This window comes from Pangasianodon hypophthalmus, chromosome 21 (genome assembly GCF_027358585.1).
Source record: "Pangasianodon hypophthalmus isolate fPanHyp1 chromosome 21, fPanHyp1.pri, whole genome shotgun sequence".
Lineage (NCBI taxonomy): Eukaryota > Metazoa > Chordata > Actinopteri > Siluriformes > Pangasiidae > Pangasianodon > Pangasianodon hypophthalmus.
In genome coordinates, this window is record NC_069730.1 from 17,948,874 (window position 1) to 17,965,451 (window position 16,578).

Genomic DNA, 16,578 nt, shown 5'->3' on the forward strand with positions numbered 1-16,578 from the left:
ATGAAGATGACAATAACAATAACACTAGCAAATTGGTACCAAAGGTAGCAATAAAAAATAAAAAACATTATATATATATATATATATATATATATATATATATATATATATATATATATATATATATATATATATATATATATATATACACATACACACAGTACTATTCTCACTCTTAAAGATAACACACTGCTATAATGCTTATGAAATGATGATGCAATTTCCAGAAAGTGAACGCAAAGTGTAAAAATATTTCCATTTAACAAACACCACGTCCTTTTGTGGCTCTTCCCCTTATTGACTGACTACTCAGCTAAACCATATGGGTTGAAGAGATTGATTGGCATTGTTAGCTCCCATCAGGAAATGAGACTAGAGAGCAACGAATCACTTTTTGAGCTAAATGCTCAGTCCTAAAAAGAGATGAACTGTACAGCTTTGCTAATGGTTACACTGATAGCAACTGAAAGCGTTCCCAGCACACAGATCAGATAGAAAGAGTCAAATACCAAACAGAGTTGGTGAAAATGTTGTGGTTTGTTTGGCCGGGTCTAGTGGCGAAGATGCATTAGTCAGGGGAGTGCATTACACCTGGCACGTAGTCAATCCTTGTACGACCCATAAATACCGAGTAATCGAACGGCTATATATTAGGGCTGACAACACCGTAATTGAATTGCACTTCACACAATACAAGAAGAACTGGAGAGAGCGAAATAAACCAGATCTGAATGGTAGAGCACAACAATTAAGAAATTTGGATTTGCAAGCGGAGACTAGAATGAGTCGATGCTAATCTTAAGATTAGCTTTTAGCTGGAGATTATCTATTAGTTGGAGTATAACTAATAGGAACTAGTGGTGTAACACCGTGTCACTGTCTGCACCTGCATCTGTTTATTGCTGCAAATATCTGTATCTAAACCTTAAGTGGGTGTGGCTTAAACCAGAAGTGTTTTTTTTTTTGTTGTTGCTATTAAATATGAAACCAACTTCTAACGTCTCGGGAAACACAAAGGTCAAAATGCCAGCACTGCCACTGCGTTCTGAATTCTGCTGGACTACTTTTTAAATCTCAGTCTCTCAGTTATATTTCTTCGTACCTGCTCACGATATTTTCTATTGAATTTTGTTGGTTCTATTTCCCTGTCCTACTTTAAACCACTGCAACCCTGAACAGGCAGTTAGTACAAATACCATAAATGCATGCCATGAATGCAGAAACTTTTAACCGGGACTGTGTTTTTTTTTAGTTGTTTTATTGCACAAGGAGCACATCATGACCCAAAGGTTCATGAGCAAACGATTCTGGATATTACTCATCTAGGTAATGGATTATCCAATCCATTTGATCAGACAGAAATTTCAATCAGATTGGCCTTGTATTAGGCGTGTGCTAATATATACTTTTTTTTTATTCAAATTGAGATATCAGTCAGGTTTTTAATGGACGTTTGTTAGCTAAAACCAGTTGGCTCTGGAACTTCGTAATCAGATATTTCTGTAACTTAAGCATTAATGATGGCTCAAAAAGGAACAAGAATATCTGAATCCCTGAGGTAATGCTTGCCTCTGCCCCAGACGTGACCTAAATTATAAAGTTGTGAGTGTTGGTAAAAAGAGAGGGGGAAAAAAAAAAAAAACTACATTTGGAAAAGTAATAGGTCCATGTCACACTTTAGTACTCACAAGACCCTGACTGCAATTTTCTCTCACGCCTTGCTCTTTCACACCCAACTGTGCACGTTACTATGTATAGAGGTAAGCAGAGACGAGATCTACTGTACCATATGCAGCATGTTCCGGCACTATTTAAAAAGACAACTAAAACACACAGAGATTGCGTGTGAGAGAGAGAAAGAGAGAAAGAGAGAGAGAGAGAGAGAGAGAGAGAGAGGTGGTGGTGGTGGTGGTGTATGTGTATATGGTGGGGTGGAGGGTTCAAAAGATGCCAAAAAAAGGAGGGATGGAACTATTGAGAAGCACAGGAGGGGGGAAAAGGGAGTGAGCGAAACACAAGTGGGACCATGAGAGACCACTTTATTTGGCAGTACTAAAAATAGAGCAGCGAATGGCAGCCAGGCGAGCAGGTCCTTTGCGATAATGCAGCCGAGCTTCTTGCCTTGCAGGATGCACAATCGATAGGTGGAACATCGGATGGGAGGCTTCCCGGAGCTTGTGCACCACCGTGGCGGCGGTGGTGGTGGTGAGGAGAAGGAGGGGAAAAGGGGGGGGGAAGAGAAACTGCTTTGGAGGGTGGAGGAGGGGGTTATTTTTTGCACCGCTTGACTAAATATGGTCACAGGGAGATGAGCGAGACCCAAGAGAGAAGCCTAGTGACTGATGTGAGCGTTTTTTTTTTCCCCTCAAAGTGCTAACGGTTTTAAGCTCTCTGCACTGCGCCGTGGTGTGCCTGATCCTTGATCTCTGATCTCTGATCTCTGACCTCTGCCCTGCATGAAACAGATCAACACAAAGTACGCCGATTCCTTATAGATCCTTGGTTCACCTTTGATACTTCCCTCACGACAAATAAAGGGAGTCATAAAGACTTATCAGCCGGTCGCAGCACACTACACCTTGAATACTAATCACAAAGACACATCCTTGTTAAAAGAAGCTACTTTTTCCACCTTCTGAGGACAAATGACGAGGATAGGGCTTGTGAGATGCAAAACTGGAGCACAGCCATCTTAAAGATCTTTACAGAATCTCCCGGTCATGCGTGTGAACACACACAAACACACATACACACATATATGGCAGAGACGATTGTAGGAAAAGTGCTGCAATTATATCTGCCTGGCTTTAGAGTAGCAACAGCAGCTCCTCATGTCAGCATGATGCCTATCCCCTCCTAAAGGTAAGGGTGCCTTCTTCTATCTCCAGCTTCACTGCTCCCTCGCTCCCCTCCTCCCATACTAGACTTACACACACACACACACACACACACACACACACACACACACCCTCTCTCTCTAGCACACTCTCTCCATACCCCTTCAACCCCACCCCCTGGTTAGAGCAGCTGATTCAGCGAGTCGGCATCCGATGGCTGCAGCATCTGGAAGAACTACGCCGGAGGTCATTACAGCTCTTCACACAGTGAAGAAAAACGAAAGAGGGAGGAGTGGAGAGCTGAGGAAAGTGTGCTGCCAGGTAATATATGCTCCATGTTCCACGCTTCCTCCCCCTGAGTGAGACTTTGCATCCCGAAGCCGGACAATCCGCATTGACGTCTTTCCCCCTTTCTCTCTAAAGCGTGTGGCTCATCAGATTGGGTGTGCGTGCATGCATGCATGCATGCAGGAAGAGTACAGTTTACCGTTCTGCAGCAGCGCTACAGCTAACAGATGAAGTGACTGCATCTCAGTGGGATGCGCTACCGACTCAACCTTTTACAGGAAAGGCAATACGGAAGCAGGTGATGCTGGAACTGGGGGGAAAGTTGCTACTGTCCACATGGATTTCCTCGCTCCCTCTCTCATTCTCTCTCTCTCTGTGTCTCTCTCTCTCGCTCTTATCCTCCCTCCCTGCCTCTCACTCTCTCTCTCTCTCTCACTCACTCTCTCACTCACACTCTCTCTCTCTTTCTCTCTCTCTCTCGCAATTCCAGCGCTGCCCAGTCTGCTGCAGCACAGCCTTCTCTAGCTCATTAGCCACTTATGGCTGCAGCGCAACTGATATCTAATGAAGGACTTCTTAACTTAAATCCACTCCACTACAGAGAACAGTCATTTTTTTGGACCTCTGACTTGGACTTTTCCACTTTGCGGTACTTCAAAATGGAATATAGTTTGCTGCTGGGGCACTGACACACCTTTAAAATAGCGCTGCTATATTTGAATTTTTTTTTGTGGCAGCCACCTTTCATTTTGGGAAACCTTATTTGGAGTTCCTGGACTCGTCCCATCACGGTAGGGCGAAAGGTTTATGTTATCTGGATAGCTCCTGATCAAGAGACATTGGTGTCACTGTGGGACGTGAGGTGGGGGGTTGAGAGTGGACTGACGGAAAACAGCTGTGGTGCTGTATTAATTCTCTTGGGTGGTGGGGTGGGATGGCTTCACAGGGTAGCTCCTGGGTATTTGTGTCAAGCACTAAACTGATGACTGTCAGGATAATAACCCACTTTTTTGTGCATGCTGCAGCAGCACCACCTCCACTTCCCCCACTGACTACTGGAGAGGAAACACCCCTCTTTTTTTTTTGCTTGTATCAACGCCACGAGGCCTTGAAACCCAAAGCAAGCCCTCCCACATTGGACCTCTCGGATCTCTGTGACATTTCCTAAATGGGACGTCATAACTCGGACCAGGGCCTTTGCGTCCAACCCCCTTTTGAAAATAGTGGCGTCACCGGGCAGTCGACCATTCGCGTATCGCGCTCAGTCATGCAACGCCAACATATCTAACTCTGTGAAGCACTAAAACTCATCCAGGATTTCCACCAGTGCCCAGAATAGCACGTCTAAGTGCCCTTCTGTTATTTTTCCACCCTCGTCCTGTCCTCCCGGCCTTGTGTCCGATAGGGCTTCAGCAGGGAGGGGGGGAGAGGGGTGAAACGGGGCGGCGTTGACTTGTGGAATGTGTGGAGCGGGAGCAAAGATTCATTAGAGAGTGACTGAACATTTCACGCTAGCACGCAAACGGTTATCGATCTCTAGCATCCTTAGAGCTGAACCACTGCTTCTGGAGTGCATACAATCAGAAGACAAAATGGGACATGAGTAAACTGCGCTGTAAGAAAAAGGGGAGGGCTTTGCAAAAAAAAAAAAAAAAAGGCTTTAAAAAAAAAAAAAAAAAAAAACAAAACCCTCAGTGCACCAGGGCCAATCCGCTACTGCTGAGTGGGCATTAGCCCTTGCATGTGACCTCTGGCCTCGTCTGTGTACCTAAAGCCCAAATCCCAGTCACAATAGCTTCCTGTTCCACTTGGATCAACCTCGTGTTCAAACATCAGCAACCGGACTGATATATGACTAGTGGATGTGGTCAGATGACTGCATGGAGATGAAGAGTGGTGAAATGTGGGTATGAAGGATTGTGCCTTAATTTCCAGGATTTTACAATGCATTTCCCTCAAGGAGTACAGGAATGAGACGGCAAGGACACCTTCCCTTGTGTCATTCCTTTTTCAGTACTTTTTTCCAGGACAAAAGATTGTAGTAACCTTTTTTTTTTTTGCATCAGAAGTCCTGGGTGCTGCTGTTCTTTTCAGTTTTTTCCCTGTGGATCCTCACAGTTCTCTAGAGGACAACCAGGGTCACTGGAGCAGACGGCACTGTGTGGACCCGTACACACTTAATGTATGCTGGTGAGAACAGCCAGTTCTGATGGGTTGGGTGAGAACAAGCCGGCAGGTCTATTTTAAAGCACTGCTCAAAGTCACCTTACGTTATATAGAGAGTATTGCCATAAGATTGCACTGTGCAGAATGGAAAAAAAAAAAAAAAAAAAAAGAACTACGCTTCTGGACTAACCCAGAACACAAATGTTTGTGCTTGTATATCAAATCTCTGGAAGAAAAAAAAAAAAACCTGATGTTGCCAGAGCAAACCAAAAAAGGTAAGGACGCTGAGCTATTCTTCGGGGTTACCTACTTGGTGTACATACTTCTTTATGTGCCCATATGAACATATGACAGCTATGGAATGTAAAGAAGTATGTATTCTTGGTCAGGTGCTGATCATCAAATTAGGTTATTACAGGTAAGTATGGAGACGTTGTGTTGCTGGGTACTGAATTCAGAAATGCAGAGGCTGACTGCAGCACGTATTCTGGAAGAAGTCACTGCTCCCTTTCAGAGATTTCACCAGCAGGCCAATCGTGCCCCTCCCTAATAAAGCAATTTGCATGCTAGATAACGTGTTGGAGCAAGACTGCTAGCAAGAAGCACAATTTTGTTTTATATGGCGTGTGATGGCTAATTTTGGACAGGTCGTCACTGCTACATAAGATCATCAAAAAGACAGTGATTGGCGATTTGCTGCAATATAGGCCTTGAATGGTTGCCAGACGCATCTCAGCCTGTACCTCTGCCACGGCTGAATGATGAATGCCGTAATCTTTTCCAAAGTCCCTGTAAAAAAAAAAACAATGGAAGGGAATTTCTAAGGTGACACTTCCAGAAAAATGCACGGCGCTTAGCGGGATCCCATTGATCCTGTTTGTTCACATTTGCAAGGCTTGCCAAAAGCTTTGACGGGCAACAGAAGTCAGATTAGGACATAGAAATGTGACAAAGCAGGAATTTCCAGCTGTCAGCTGATTTCTTGACAAAAAACATGAGGCATGTTAGAGGGACCACACATTCTACACGCCAGATTACGTCATGTTTTCCGAATATTCCGAGTTAGCATAAATATCACTGTCGTTATGCAGCTTGGGATTTTGATACCTGAGGCCGTTAACTAATCCCTGAATTTTGTACTCCCCCCCTTGAAACTTTACGTTGTTGTCCTCAACACGAGGGCTCGACATACTTGATCTATAAAGATAAATAGCAGGTGAGGGAGCAGATTTAATTGTGTTGGAGTCGGACAGCAGGGAAGATAATGAAGGACAACTTTCAGACAGAGTCGATGCCTTTGGTTGTGTCTGAAACAGAAAGCAGGTGATTCCTCTTTCTGTCACGCACTCTCCCGTCTGGTCATTGTGATACTTTGCTCTTTCCAAATTTGTGCTGTTGGGTCACTGCTGTCGCTCGTGAATCTGTGATCCCTCCCGCCCCCTTACCCCCCTCGGCCTGACTGACATCCACAGCAGATGCTGACATTATAAAACGTTCAGCTGCCGTCCCTGGCTTTTGCCCACTTATGGCCTGCATATTTGGGGGTTTGAGAGTTGCCTGGGATGCCGTGAGCCAGGAGGGGGATCGGCGTTGTAAATAGCACTTCGCCGCCCGGTGCTTAACAAGTGCCATTTTGAGCACAAGCTTTTAAAAGCAATATTCTTTACCGAGTACTGAAACTGTTGTCTTGAGGAATGCACAAATATCAGCGTTCCTTTTCTGACATCAGTACGACTCTCTGAGGAGTACTTTTCCTCCCCACTCTCTGTAATTAAGCTGGAAAATGATCAAACCTTCGCAGTGCACCCTGGGACGCCGGTGTTGATACGAGTAGAGAATGTGATGACTGTTATGGAGCGATGAGGACATGTGACGAACGCCTGAGCGACACCAGGCCCCATCCATCAGCTGCTGTAATTGCTACATGATTCCCCGACATGGCTCAAGTGTACCAGGACAGATTATTATTATCCTTTTCTCTGGGTGCAATTTTTCTTTCTCGGCAAAGAGCAAAGTAAAGGGGACGGCGGCTTGCCGGAGGGTGCAGGGATGCTGAGACGTAGTGGGAAGTCAATAACACAATCCTGTCGCGTGTTCAGATGGAGGGGGAGCAGATCCCTTGAGTAACTATCAAGTGAAATCTTTCCACAGGAGTTTCTGTCGTCTCCGAGCTGGACCGTCTGACCATCAGCTTTCCCACTGAGAAGCCCAATGCTTTGCTAAAGCTGGTAAAATGGAACCAAATCACATCTTCAATGGATTTGGTCCCCTTCAACCAGCTGTAGCTATGCTTTGATGACAACAGGAATGGTTCTGGTTCTCCTATGATGGTGTTGTTTTCATTTAAATAAGTGTATTTATTTATTTATTTATTTATTTATTAAAAGGTTGGGCAATATGACAACATAAAACTGATATAGTGATAAACTACGTCATAATACACTCTTCTGATATATTGTGTGTATTGTGATAAACTCAATTACAATTAATTACAACAAAAATTTGATTGCAAAATGATTGATTTGATTAAAAAATTTTGATTGAAAGCTGATGAAGGCTGATGAAAAGATGCAAAATGTTCATTTAATTATCCTTTTTTACTGTTCTTTTCAGCATCAATTAACTTTTAAAAACAATAAATAAAACTATTTTTATACTTTAAAAATATTTTTCATACTATTGCAAACTCATTGGAAGCAAACGAATCTTTAAGTTATAAAAATGTTTATTTAAATGTTAACTTTTGTCAATAAAGTGTTAAAAAACATTTGCAAACTTTACATGAAATTATTTTGCCCTATTTTCTTTAATGCAAGTAAACTCTCAATCTCTGACTGAACGCAGATGAAAAGATGCAAGGTGTCATTTTAATTACAGATTTTTAAAATTTATTTTTACACCTTTTCAACATTAATTCAGTTTTGCAAGTTTAAATGTACACTAATTCGTAAACCAATTAAAACTAGTCTAGACTCTGACTGGTGTTAATCAGTTGTTAATTATCGCTTTTTAATCAGTGTTAATTTATTTTTGCAAACATTAAATAAAACAACAAAAAAAATTACACTATTTTTAAAACAAGTGAAACTACTGTGAACCCCGATCTTAATTTAATTACAGAACATTAATTATTAATTAATAAATAATTAATTATTAAAAATCATTAATTTGGTTTGTTAATTATTAATTTATATATTAATTTATTACAAACCTTAAATAACACTATAATTTTACTCTATTAAAAATAGAGTAAAAAAATAGAATAACAATTAAAACTGGTGGAAACTGATTCCAAGCAGATCTTAAATCTTTAGATTGTAAAACGTAAATTTAATTAAAAAAATATATTTTTGCATTCTTTTAGTGTTAAATCATTTTCATAAACATTAAATAAAACTTTTTTTTTTTTTTTACACAGTTTGTTTTACATACAGTTCAAACTATTGCAAACTCTGACTTGAAGCTGACGAATCTTTACATTTTCCATTCTTGTCAATGTTAATTTCCACAAACATTAAATAAAACAGATTTTTTTTCTAACGTGACACGAAAATTTTGCTCAGTATTTTTTTTTTAGCAATATTGTGTATCATAGAAATGCTTTGTAATATATTTTAGTTATATCGCCCATCCCTTAATTTATGTCAGTAAGTAATTGTTGTTTGTACTTTACAGAAATATCTTTCCTTTCCAGAAATAATAATAAAAAAACCTCTACAGCTCATTTTCTGTGTTTTTTTTTAAACACAAATCTGTATAAATATTTGCTTTCTGATCTGTCCTTATTTGAAGTACGTGTACAAGACGGTCAGTTTTGTGCTGTGGGAGAGCCAGTGCTGAATACAACAGCAAGGAATCCTGAGAGTTAGTTAAGCCAGGACGCCTTACAGCACACACACACACACACACACACACACACGAACATCTTCATGCCTTATACAGGCAGTGGGAATGAGGAGACACTGCGACACGCTCGAGTTCAGGAGTCTCTCAGTAATCTGGTGCGGAGAGGAGAGAAGATAAAAGCCAGATGCTATAGAGCGTGGGGGGTTGCGCACTCTCTCACACACACACACACACACACACACACACACACACACACACACACACACACACACAAATCAGAGCTAGCCCATCAGAGGTCCTCCTTGCACAACGCTGCCACGGAGACATTCTGGATCTGGATGAGCTTTCCGTCTTTCCTCTCTGTCACACTCTCTGGAATTTAATTTCCTCACAAATTATTTAAATTTTATCATTTGTAATGTTAATTTTTTCTTTCTGTCACTGGTATTATTTATTTCATTATCATTATTTGTTTTAGTTTTTTTTCCCCTTTAAATATGTTTTTACTTCACGCTGTCAATTGGTGTTTATGAATAAAGTTTATATTATTATTATTATTATTATTATTATTATTAATACTGACCGGGCAGCACCAGTTACACGACACAGCATAACTCCACACTCCACGACTTTTGAGGAAACTTGTGTATCTCCGCAGATTTCCACCAAAATCTCTTCTTATCCTCACTATGCACAAAGACACATTCACACGCAACAGCTCGTTGAAGAGCTTTTCACACAAAGGCCAAAAATCTGAGCACTGCCTCATTGCGATAGTCCTGGACTGCCAAAGTCGTTAGAACAATCTGCCTAAACTGTTTTTCCAGCATCCCATTGAGCTCGCACACAGCCGTGTGTTCGAGGACGGAACTCCAACTGGTAATTAACAAACAGCTTGGCCCATTCGTAGGCAAGTTTAAAAAAAAAAAAATGTATAAAGCGTGCAGTGACGCCTCTGCAGGGTCTGTTACAAATGCTGCTGTAAGTCACGGGCTATTAATCGCATTGTTTGGGCTGCTGGAAGCGAACGCTGCGACAGCACTGTAAACAGAGTGGCACAGAGGGAGGACCCGGACCTTTCTGACAACCGGGGACTGCAATAAACACACACACACACACACACACACACACACACACACACACACACACACACACACACAGAGAGAGAGAGGGGGGGGAATACACTACAGAGAACTTCGCTACAACAAATCTACCACCACAAAATCAACTGTTTAATGAAGCTCTGTGTTGATATTACAAAACTAACACAGCGCTAGTAAAAAAAACTTGAAAAAGAGTGAATTCAACGATATTTTTATTTAACGTCTATTAAAAAATGAACACAATTCAATTCAAAAACGGGTACAAAATTTCAGCATCAATTTATCTGCATCCAATCATAGTTCGTCCTTAGTTTTTTCAAAAGCGCGCACACGTATCAGGGCAGGGTAACGTGCGTTAGGTACTCACTCAGATATTTTGCCACCCCATCTGGCTTGAGTATTTTGTGATTAAGTTCCTCTAACACACTTTGGTTAACATCAGATTATCCTAGACTACTGTGTCCTGGGGGTGTGCGAACGTTTGCAATCAACTGCAAGCTATTTTACCAGGTAACATAGTTTGGGAAATGGAGTGCATCATTAGTACCGTATGACATTCTTATTTACTGCAACATGGGGCACTATAAAGATTAAAATAGCTTCTGTACTGAAAAATGTCTTTTCTGAGCTGTTAAATAAAAATACACATTTTTACAGCCACTTTTCAGAGCTATTTTCTGCAACACTGACCAATGTTTTAAAAAAAAAAAATCAAAAAAAAAAAAATCACTGCACTCACAGATCAGGGTTGCGAGTTTTCCCCAACAACGAACTAACCTCAGCTAAATACTGTGTGTCATGAAAACATCTTCAGGTACCGTATCACGTTTCTGCCATACAGCCCACCCATAACGCAGGCACGAAATTAATTCCAATAAAACGAAGTACTGCACTAAAAAAGTTTTGCTACGAGACGCCATAATTGCATCCCACAATGGTAATAAAAACATCCCAGGATATCACTAGTGAGGAATAATTAAACAAAAGCACAAAATATCTCTGTGTGTGTGTGTGTGTGTGTGTGTGTGTGTGTGTGTGTGTGTGTGTGTGTGTGTGTGTGTGTGGACAAACCCACGCCTGAGTGTTCTTGGCAAGCAGACGTCATACTCAGTAGGACACGTGGCATATTCGATTCGATTTTCTCAACGTGGGAGAAAGTGTTTAAACAAAGTTTAAGTCTGAACATAAACGTGGCCATTTTGTAATTGCTGAAAGCAGCCAGTGGGAGCTCGGTTGAGAAATAAAGGTAAGGTAAAGGGGGTAATCTCACATGCGTGGTGTTTAGTCGTTCTGAATGGAACTCTAGTGGGTTCTCTGCCTCGGTGCGGGTCTTTAGGCAGGTGATGACACAGCAATCCCGCTTGGGTGTGAACCAAAACAAGCACGTTCGCTTGGAAGCGCTCTGAGCGAGGTGGTCTTGATCCGCTTCCAGCTAAACTCTAGTGATAAAGCGAATCGACTCTGAATCGACCTGACTGAATCATATATGCCGTGAATATTTTTTTTTCAGAAGATTTGAGCTGCGAAACTGAGCCATGAGGTGCAAACTGAGCCAAAGGACAGAGCTGTAGTGCTCCTGAAATGAAATGTGTTCCGAGGGAAAAAACAAAAACAAAAAACAAACAACACTGGATGTGACGTACACAATGTTTAAGGCAGTTATTTATCACCAGTTCTGCGTTCTCTGTTTTCCATTGCTGTGAATTCTAATCAGCTAAATATCAAAAACAACTGTACCTGCCACGCAGACATGTCTGATATCTCCAAAGTGATATTCCTGATTCTTCCTGATGGAGAAGATGGCATAAAGACGGAATAACATTCCCGATAACGGGATTGAACAGCCCCAAGTTGGTTCAACTCTCGGAAAATTTACACAACCCCATCCTCTTTCAAATGAATAAATTCCAACTATTTATTCTCAGGCAAGGGATAACAAGCAAGACTCCACTTGCCGCTCGAGGAAAACGACTGTGTCCCAAAAATCAGCCGGATTGGGAAAGGCTTTATGCTTAGGCTGTGCTCGAGAACTGTCTTATACTAACAACCACAACTTCCTGCTCACGAACCACGATTCACACTCAGTCTGATCACAAACTGTAGTAAATGGAAAAGAGAAGCAGCTGTACCTGGGGTTCCCCCGCAGCGCTGCGTGATGGAGAGCGTTGAAGCCGTTGTTGTTGGTGATGGTGACGTCAGCGCCGGCCTCCAGCAGAACCGACAGCATGTCGTCCCTCTTCTTGCTGATGGCGTCGTGGAGAGGTGTGTCTCCCTCCGAGTCCTACGGAGAGCACAGAGCTCCACGGTCACGCATACCGCTCCGGTACACAAACCCGAAAGCTGTTTTCATGTCCGTCGTTATGTTAAGTGCTGTGGGACGTCTAAGAAACAAGTTAGCTCGTGTCCCATCTTTAGCGAGGTTTACCTGAAGGCTGGGGTGGCAGCCGAAGTCGAGCAGCGTCTTCACCACCTGCAGGTGACCCTTGTTGACCGCGATGTGCAGCGGCGTCTGTCTGCGCTTGTTCCTGGCGTTGAGATCGGCTCCCCCTCGGTGCAGAACCTCGATGACGGAGCCCTCGTCACCAAACGCGGCGTGATGCACGGCCCGGTCTCCGTCCTTATCCTTCACAACAAGCAAAAATCCACCCTGAATGACTTGCATATTAATCTTGACAATTAAGCGATCAACATGCTGGTCTATTTTCCCCTTGGTTAGCGGTTTCCTACATTACCCACAATGCAGTTCTACATGCTGATAGTGTTGCAGTATTTAACTCTCACTTCATCTCTACCTAAAGAGAGCGATGCAGCAGTGCTTTAGTCCTTTAGACTGTCCGGCTCTCTCACCTCCTCATCTGCTCAAACAGATCGATTTCCAAAGCTTCAACTTTCATGCTGACGCTCGTCATCTCGTAGATCGCCAACGAAAATATCCTCTTTAACTGTGTTGTACAGCTGCACTGCATTCTGGGAATTTGAGTCCAGTGTTTGTACCAAAGTCTCCACATTTTCAAACGTTGGATTTCTCATTAATACTGCACTGAACGTAGCTAGATTTATGTTTGTAGTTAGACACAAATTAAATAACACATTGATTAGTGTGAAACTGAGTTTTTGATTTATATGTTACATGCTTGGTTTCATGCTAGCTTTGTTGCCAGACTAGCAAAGCAAGCTAGCTTCACTAGCTACGTACACTCACCAACAATCTCTTGTACTTTTTTCAAGCTTTTTCTTTTTTTTGTAATATCTTTAGACACATTAACAGAGAGGTCACATACGACAGGATAAGATGAAACCACGGTTATAAATTTTTCTTCCATTTTGCAGGAACTGAAGCTATGAGGGGGGAACTAAAGAAACGTCGGACCACAAGCGGCATAGGACTGGTCTGTGGAACCATTAGAGCTAGTAGTTTGGATTTGTGGCTTCTTTACAGAGTCATATCTAATTTGCATAGAAAATCTCAATTCAAATATCACTTTGTCACTTGCTAGTGTGAACTTCTCACAGGAATAATGAAAACATAGCACCAACCAACAAATTAGCACCAGAATCTCTAATCACATCACAAACATTACGTGTTTCATGGCCTAAATTTTCTTAAAATTCTGGCAAAAACATAACACACTCGGAGGAAAGCGCTATCCGCCGTCTTCTGCATACATGAGCTCACAGATGCCCACGACTGGCTAGTGTCGCTCTGACTGACAGGTGAGAAAGAGTATGCCCCTCCCACCCAGACAGCACTTACAATTTCGCTTTCTTCCATTCCTGGCCTCCTTCGCATAAACACACACACACACACACACACACACACACACACACACACACACACACACACACACACACACACGTCTCGGCCTCGAAACACATCAGAACATAAGCGGCTGCTCCTGATTGTAAGCCGAGAGCACGTCACCTGTTCAGAATAACAATTCTCACCTTTCCAGCCTACAGCCCTTCTCTCTTTTCTCTTTTCTCTCCTCTTTAAGTAAACAGGTGATGTGCCACCTGCATGATAAGACATGCTCCTGCTCCGAGATCTCCTTTTAGTCAACATGAACCTCCAAGGCTTTTATATAAAGTTATGTAAAAATTCTCCTTTAACTCCACTTTATTTTTAAATCGATCCTCATTACGAGTTAAAACCTGGACTGATGTGGAGAAAAGCATTTTCCCAAAACGATCATTCTCAGAGGAAAAAAAAAAACGACTTAAGCAGCTCAGAAATTTGAGTCTGATTAATAGTCTGAGCTCAGGAGAAACAGCAGCGAGTTAGCCGTTGGTTTTACAGGCTGAGTTATTACGCAGTATGAGAAATATGAGAGGAAGTATTTATAAAGCCTGAAGAATTTATATTACAAGTAATCATGGAATTTTCTTTTGAAACTTGGACACATTGTAAGAGCCACAACAGCATTTTCTCTGCATAGCGTTCATTCCTCTGCATAGCGTTCATTATTCCTGAATAATAGTGTTTCACTGCTGCACATGTCGACAAATTCATATTATAGTTGGAACCGTTCCACGACAAGACGCAATGCCACATCACTAACGATCATAAAGACGGTTATGGGGCAATTCCTCCAGGAAGAACATAGATCATTATTCATAATGACAATGGGGTTTTCTTTAATCACTCATTTTTTTCTTTAAATTTCTTTCTGAAATTTTTTTTTTCAGAAAGATTATTATATTTTAGTTATTTTATTCACTTTCTATAAAGGAAATGTATTACAAACCCTTTTTGTTAAAAATTATTTTTGGTTCTCGGAGCAATATTTTTTTCATAACTGTATTCATTTTATGCAAAATTGTATTAAAATCTCTATGTTATTATATCATTATTATTATTATGAAGAAAAGGAGAAAAATTACAACAGAATTTTTTTCTTTAAATTTTCCTGAAAAGCTTGCAATTTGTTTTCTTCTTGCAATGACAAGATTTTTTTAATTTAAGTCCCTATATAAAAATATGACCTTCTTCCTTTATAGAATTATTTATTAATTTTATTAATTTATTCATATCATGTAAAAAACATTTCTTTATACCATCTTCCCAAAAAAAGCTACTTTTTTTTCCCCCTTGAATAATATTTATTTTATTTTATTTTATTAATTTCATGTATAGGTATATTATATGTACTTTATGTTTAATCATATTTTGGATTCTTGGATTATTATTCTTATTATTACTAGCCTAGTATCAGATCTGGATATGTATTTTATAATATGTATTATTTTTAATATGTTATATACTCATGTCCATTATTTTTGATACGAAAAAAGGACAGGCATTGTTATTGAACTTTGTGTATTACTAAGGATAATGTAGAGTAGAAATCCAGCAACTAAATCAGAAATGAATGAGAAACAGTGTATATCAGTGACGTATGATGAAGGAGTCATGAATGTGCACGGCTGCTGCGTGTCGTATCTACAGCGAGGCCGTGTTGCAGTGGACACTATAAACACGAGGAAAGCCGTCTCGCTGTTTCACCTCTCTGTGTTTGTGGTGATTCAGCTGAAACGAGGGGCTCGAGGGGCTCGAGGTGCTGAGGTGCGCTGGACAGTGTGCAGTTTTACCTCAGCCTCCAGGTCCACGTTGTGTTTCAGCAGCAGCTTGAGGACGTCCACGTGGCCGTTCTGACTCGCCGCCTGCATGGCTGTGTGTCCTGCGCACTGCCCGTTCACCTGCGAAACAAAAGGCACGGCTGAGGCAGACGTACACACGTATACACCTGAGGGCGTGCATATAGATGAGTGTGTGTGTCGAAGAGAGATTGTGTGTGTATCCTTGTGTGCGCTCGGGTGTGTGATCTGCAGCGCTGCGGTAAGTTAAAGCGGCGTGTGATGGCATGAATATTGATGCCCGAGCTCCTTGGAGCGTTCGCAGGACACGTCTCGTCCTGACGGGCGCACCGCTCGGACGCACACCCCCTCCTTTTCCTTCTCCTTCCTTCCCTACTCTTTCCTTCTCTCTCTCTGTTCTAAGTGATGAGTCCCATGGGAACCGACAGGGCACTGCGCCACTCACTGCTCCACCACCAGCACGCCATTTTTTTCCCCTCTGATGATCCTTGTGCAGGCGTTACAGAGGGTCAGCAAACTCGTCTGTCCCAGGAGGAACAGGACGCTGCTGTAGCTACAGAGCAGCTAAACAGGATTTCTGACTTAGAAAAGGTCAAAAAGCAAAGGCGTCTAAAGCAAGCGCAAAGCTGGAACAGGGCCAGGAGTTATAATATAGTACATACACATGGTACTAAACTTCTCTAAACTCTCACCATATAAACAGGTTAGCAGGGAACATTGACGTTTCTATCACCATGTTTCAG

General features: G+C 41.7%; 1 protein-coding gene and 1 long non-coding RNA gene across 8 annotated transcripts in view; one reads left to right on the forward strand and one right to left on the reverse strand.

Moving 5' to 3' along the window:
- The window catches only part of mib1 (MIB E3 ubiquitin protein ligase 1), a 55,366-nt gene that overhangs the window by 22,128 nt on the left and 16,660 nt on the right, over positions 1 to 16,578 (reverse strand). For all 7 annotated transcript variants that reach the window (XM_053227484.1, XM_034314512.2, XM_034314510.2 and 4 more), the window contains 3 exons: positions 15,830 to 15,937; positions 12,666 to 12,863; positions 12,370 to 12,521 (listed from right to left, as the gene is read on the reverse strand). In XM_053227484.1, the coding sequence (XP_053083459.1) occupies positions 12,370 to 12,521; positions 12,666 to 12,863; positions 15,830 to 15,937 (458 nt within the window). The remainder of the gene's footprint in view (positions 1 to 12,369; positions 12,522 to 12,665; positions 12,864 to 15,829; positions 15,938 to 16,578) is intronic.
- On the forward strand, positions 2,807 to 9,015 carry LOC128317131 (uncharacterized). The gene is made up of 2 exons (XR_008300645.1): positions 2,807 to 3,158; positions 3,261 to 9,015. It is a non-coding gene; the product is annotated as an uncharacterized LOC128317131 (long non-coding RNA).